The 6,000-nt window shown below is 48.5% G+C and overlaps 1 protein-coding gene across 3 annotated transcripts in view; it reads right to left on the bottom strand.

The window, feature by feature from the left end:
* ABHD12 (abhydrolase domain containing 12) overlaps positions 1–6,000 on the bottom strand; it is a 61,748-nt gene that overhangs the window by 7,572 nt on the left and 48,176 nt on the right. For 2 of the 3 annotated variants that reach the window (XM_015596819.2, XM_006921502.3), the window contains exons 5-7: positions 5,084–5,114; positions 3,381–3,426; positions 990–1,119 (exon numbers count right to left, since the gene is read on the bottom strand). The exons of the other annotated variant lie outside the window; for it this stretch is intronic. In XM_015596819.2, the coding sequence (XP_015452305.1) occupies positions 990–1,119; positions 3,381–3,426; positions 5,084–5,114 (207 nt within the window). The remainder of the gene's footprint in view (positions 1–989; positions 1,120–3,380; positions 3,427–5,083; positions 5,115–6,000) is intronic. 3 annotated transcript variants of the gene reach the window in all.

Here is a 6,000-nt window from a genome sequence, read left to right as displayed (position 1 = left end):
ATCTGCACAATTCCGGGAGGAGGTAGAATGTGGGGTCCGTCAGGCCTGGGTGCAGTGTGGGTGGGGTGGGGGGGGGCGGGCAAGGGGAATAGGTGGAGTGTCTCAAGACCACACTGGGGGTCCTATGTGGACAGCCATGGCAGGATGGCCTACTCCTCTTCATCCAAGGCACCTCTCTCCAAGGGCACAAGGTTCACTCTCTCCACATGGGTGGGCCAAGAGTCCCTGTCCCAGACAATGCCTAGTCTGCAGTCCGCAGCCCAACTGTAGCATATGATGCAAGCTGAGCAGCAACAGGAGAAAGGGGATACAGTCACTATACTTAAAGGAAGAGCAGCAGGAAAGGGCAAGGCAGCTGAGGGTCTTGGGGCTCTAGGCACTGACATCAGCAGTTCTTTTTAGAAATACTCTGGTCTCATATCAGCAGAAGCAATTCAGATGGTCCCAAATGAAACATTAAAGTGCTTCCTGTCTTGGCATTGCTGCCTTCCCCAAGTTCTCTGGTAAGCCAAGTATAGGCTTATGTGGCCTAGTTTTTACAAATGTCCCTGGTTTGCAGTGATCAGAGCCCTGGCACTGGGACTTGCTGGACAGCACATGCAGCCCCAAAACAAGGGATGTGTAAGCCCAGGTACATCTTGAACTTGAACCCCATCTGGTATGCTTTGAAGATGTCTCCCCAGGGGTACAATCTTGGGCTGAGGAGAGTCTGCCCATCCTCCCTGTAGAGGGGGAGGTCATCTCCACAGCTGCCTATGTGTGTCTCAAGTGACTTCTTCAGTTGAGGAGTTAAAGTAGTTCAGACCCTTTTTGGGCTCTAGTGGTACTTCATCCCCTGCCCCTATGTAGAGACTGGAGACAAGGCTTGTTGGAATTAATAGTGCCACAGGATCCAGAGGCCATCAGGGTACCCTCAGAAAGCCCAGGATGGAAAGTTGCCCCATGAAAACCTACTCCCCCAAAGGCCAAGTCATGCTGGGAACTCTTACCCAGTGCCTAGGGAGTGGCCCCAAATATACACGGGGTTGTCTCCACTTCTCGCTTTAATCCAGTCAAAAACATGGAGTGCATCATAGGTCATGCCCCGCTCTGATGGCGTGCCTATTGAGTCACCCCAACCTAAGGGAGGGAAGCAAAAGAGGAGGAAGTCAAGCCCAGTTCATGGAACCTCTTGAGGGGGAGGCCCACCCCTACTCTCCTTTTCGACAGATAGGCCCAGGCCCTCAGAAGCAATACAAGTCTCTGCAATCACCACCATCACCATCCACAGCTCCATGCACAGGGTGTCCCAACAAGTCTGCTCCTGCTTCTTCTACCTCCTCATCCAATTATAATCCCCAAACACAAAGGCCATCACAGGACCTCCCCAGATGAGCAGCAGTGCAGAAGGGGGAAGTGTTGCTGGGACATCAACCTACTCAACACTGGGGGTTTGCTAGTGGCTGGCCCAGGATGAAGGGCCCCGAGCCCAGTCTAGACTCCAGCTGTGGCCTAGCTACAGAAAGGCACAGGGAGTCAGGAAGCAAGGCTCTGGGAAACAGGGTGGGTGACAGAGTGGGTGGGTAGAATTCCAGATGCCAGGGAACTCTGACCCAGAAAGTGAAGGGGCTCTAAGCATCCTGTTTGCCTAACAGAAGAAAGCTAAACATCACTGCCCTCACACTGTGTCCTCTCCAAGGGCCCTTCCACCCAGTCTCCAGGAAAGGTCAAGTGCCCTAGTCATTTTGAGCAGCTCAGCAGTGAGTCATCATCAAGTGATCTGAAAGCACCACAGGCTGAAAAAGAGCAGGTTCTGCTGCATAAGCAAAAACTCAGAGTTAGTGGGCACAATAAGCCACCTCCCCTGAGCATCCCAGATTAGGAAAGGAGTCCTGCAAGAGACAAGGCCAGACTGAGAGGCTCGGGGCACGAGTGGGAGGCAGGGACACAGAGACATGGAGGGACAGAGAGACAGACAGACAGACACACACACACACAGAGGCAGAAGAGGCAGAACTTCTGTCTCTTACAGGGCTTAGAAATGCAGAGACTCAATAACAACTGAAAAGAGGAAGTGCTATACTGGATTTCATTTCTTGGTAGAAGCACAGGGAGGTGAACAAGGAAGAAAGCTGTCCCTTCTCATTATCCTGAGGGCTCTAGCGTGCAGTAGGAACAGAAAAACTTTTTAGCATGGAGAAATACATGAATAGATAAACTACTTGCCAGAACCTCATTTCAGAGTTTTCCCCAACCCAGAACTTTCATCCTGATGGAAGAGTCTTCCATGGAAGAATCATTCCTATAGTAAGCAGAATAATGGCCAGCAAAGAGGTCCAGGTCCTTATCCTTATCCCTAGAACCTGTGAATAGTGGTTGCAGAAGGAAGTGATGCTGCAAATGAGCTCACCTTGAGATGGGAGAGTATCCTGGCTTATCAGTGTGGGCCCAAAGTAAAGACAAGGGCCTTTATAGGTGAGAGAGAAAGACAAAAGTCAAGGTCAGTGAAGCAGATGCAAGGGGCCAAGAGCCAAGGAGTAAAGGCAGCCTCAAGAAGCTGGAAAAGGCAAGGAACTAGTTTATCCCACGGAACTTCCTGAAGGAATCAACCCTGCTAACATTTTGATTTTAGCCCAGTGACTCAAGATTTTGGACTTCTGACTTTTAAAACTGCAAGATAATAAATTTGTGTTATTTCAAGACATTAAATTTGTGGTAATTTGTTACAGCAACAAGAGGAAAGTAACACAATATCCAGTCTGAGGATATGGATACCACTGCCCTCCAAGGTCAAGGTAAGCCAGCCAGGCGGCCTTCAGCCTTTGCTCTCTCCAACTGAGGACTGTGGAGGCACACACTTCTCACACAACTGCACAGTGCTAATACACAGTATTTTTCTGACTCACTGAGGTAGAATGTTTTAGCTTACATCAAACTGCGGTTCTTTATCTCTTCAATGGGAAGCCCTCTGATTTATGTAAGAAAGAAGAAATACTGAGGTGGCAAGAACAAGAATCTTTCTTCTCTCTCAGCAGTTCTTTTTCCTGTTTTCATAACTTCAACAAGACAAGCTCTCCTGAGGATCAAATGTGTCCGGTGTCTAGCTGCAGGGAAAGTCTGAGTCCAATAAAGAAAAAAGACAGAATCTTCCACAGTTAAAATGCTGCTGACGAAGGGCACATGCTGGATTCCGGTGCCTCCCTACAAGAGGGACACCTCTAGCATCTGCATGCAGGACACTTATCAAAGACTCTGCCCCCATCCACGACCTTAACACACTTGCAGTTGCCACAGGTCAGGCACCTGCTAGCCATGTCTGGGCTTCTCAGAGTGATGCCTGCATACTGCACATTAACTAGAGGGAGTGGGAGGGCTCAGAGATGCACCAAAAGAACCCTCACCTCTATAGTCAAAAGTGACCACGTGGTAACCAAGGGAACTCAGCACCTGTAAAGTGAAAAATAAACATCTGGGCAACAAATCCATTCATTTTCGGTAGAGGGCACCTTGCCCCTTACTAAACCCACCCTGATTTCTGCCTTTATGCCCTGCACACAGGGGGAACTTAATAAAGACTAGTCATCATGTTGCCCTATTCCTGATGGGATCTAATAAAAGCCAATGTCCTCTGTCTCAGCACTCTGGGCAGGATGCCTCTCCTTCAGCTCAGAGCCTCAGAAGAGTGCCTTTGCATTCAGGGGCTCACAAGTGGCCCCATCTGGAGCAGACCATTCAGCAGCTGAGGAGGAGGGACTCTAGGTGCAGAGCCCACATCAGAGGACACTTACGGCAAGCTATCTCAGATTTTAAGCTTCCTTTAATTTTGTGTTATTAAAAAAAAAATCCCTCTAGACTAGGGATCTCTCTTTGCATTCAGGGGCTCACAAGTGGCCCCATCTGGAGCAGACCATTCAGCAGCTGAGGAGGAGGGACTCTAGGTGCAGAGCCCACATCAGAGGACACTTACGGCAAGCTATCTCAGATTTTAAGCTTCCTTTAATTTTGTGTTATTAAAAAAAAAATCCCTCTAGACTAGGTGATCTCTCTCATTAAATCTCTACTTACAGTCTCCCTCTTCAGCTGGAGTGTGCCCAGAGCCATGTGTGGAAGCTGCATCACCACATCACCCAAAGTCACTGCCTGGCCTGTGCTCCTTTCTCCTTCTGCCGCCCAAGTGCAGCCTGCTGCATTTCTTTTCAGCTCCTAGTCTCTCTCAGAGCCTACACCCTCCAGAACCACACCTGCTCCTAGTGTAAATCATTCCATGAACAGAAACCTCAACAGGGGACCTACAGTTTTCCGAGCATCCCCTTCCCTGACTTGATCTAATCCGCACACAAAACAGCTCCACAGCCCAGAGCAGCCCACTCAGTATACGACAGCCCACTCAGTATACGACAGAGCAGTGCTCTCACGGTACAGATGTTTCTACACATCTGCTTAAGTCCTCTTCTGCACTGTAGCAAATGCAGATACTCATTTGAGAGGAGGAAGAGGGAGACAGGCATAGTGGTCCCGGACACTGGCAGCAACTGCACACTTCAGGCTCTGAGCCACAAACACTCAATGATGACCAAGCAGAAGGGAAGGTCTGCACACCTGCCTGCGGCCTCCTTTCTCTGGGGACACCTCCTGGGCTTCCACTCATCGGGCCTGGAATCTGATTTAAATGTGACAGGTACCCAATTCCTGAGCCTGCAACTTGGGAATAAACTGTTAGCTCCCTGACCCTTCTGTTCTTTCCATTCTTTTTATATATGAATAATACGTTTACAAACAATTTCAAATGCCTTTTATGTAATCAGCTAATATCTGGCATAAATCCATAATGTCCATTCATCCTGCTTTTGGAAACTATCCCTGGAAGCAGCATTGTAGGAAGCACTCCATGGTGGAGTCATCCATAGAGACAGTGTCAGAAAAACGATGATTTAGGATCGAAATTATTAGAAGGCTCCTTCTGTTCATGCTACCTGGAAAGAACACACAGGAAACACCCAGGCACTGCTCCCTCCATCATACACAGTGTAGACACCGCTTGGCCCATCATAGACCATGTGGATACTGCTTTCTCTGTCATACACTGTGTGCCATCCTCACCTACCTTGTAAAGTTCCACTCGGTGGTCACCTCCTCTAGATTGTCAGAGAGAAGGAAACAAGAATGGGTGTTAGTGCATCTTCTCAAAGAGGCAGGCCTAGGATCAACACTGGAGCATCTTGGCCCTTAGAGACTCAGTACCCAATCCACACATGGAGGTTGATGGTAGACAGGTGACCTCCTCCTTGGGATACCCTAAGTGGCTCAGAGCTTGCCTCTGGCATTGCTGTGCCAAGCAAGGAACACTCTTAGCACTTTAGGGGTATTTGTTAATTACTACTTTGCTTTTATTTTTGACTATGTGATGCATACATACAGTACAAAATCCAGAAGACACAAGAGGATACAGAGCACACTAGCCCTGCCCATTCCTGCCCCAGCATCCAGACCCCTCCCTCAGTCTCCTAGTTTCCAGGGACCACCTATAGACAGAAGCAAAGGCACTTCTCTATTTGCAGACACACACCTAAAGGGACCTGTGACACACACCTCTTCTGCCTCTCACTTTTCACTCAATAAATCACAGCCCGCTCTCAGTACACCCTTTATACTAGTGATCGTTTTGCTCATCTCATGGACATTTGGCTCTTTCCCACCTGGTGCTGACTTAAGTTTTGCTACTGTGGCCAGCCTGTTATGTCTTTTAACATATATGCGCCACATGTGTGGGACATGTTCCTATACATGAAACTGCTAGTTGAAGGTGTGCAATTATAATCTTGAGGGCCCTCGCCTTTTACCCAGAATATGTGAGAATGGCCATCACCCAGCCCTTCACCAACAGACTATTGTTTTGGTGGGTATTTTATTAATGAAGCTGAACAGGCTTTCATATATCTGAACTGATTCGCGTGTCCATACTTCTTTGTTCAAGGACCTTTTCACTGTCTATCCAGTTGGTCAGCTATTGCTGTGGACAGA

Source organism: Pteropus alecto, unplaced genomic scaffold (assembly GCF_000325575.1).
Source record: "Pteropus alecto unplaced genomic scaffold, ASM32557v1 scaffold199, whole genome shotgun sequence".
Classification (NCBI taxonomy): Eukaryota; Metazoa; Chordata; class Mammalia; order Chiroptera; family Pteropodidae; genus Pteropus; species Pteropus alecto.
Note: the sequence above shows the minus strand (reverse complement) of the source record. Positions and strands in the feature narration are given on the sequence as shown.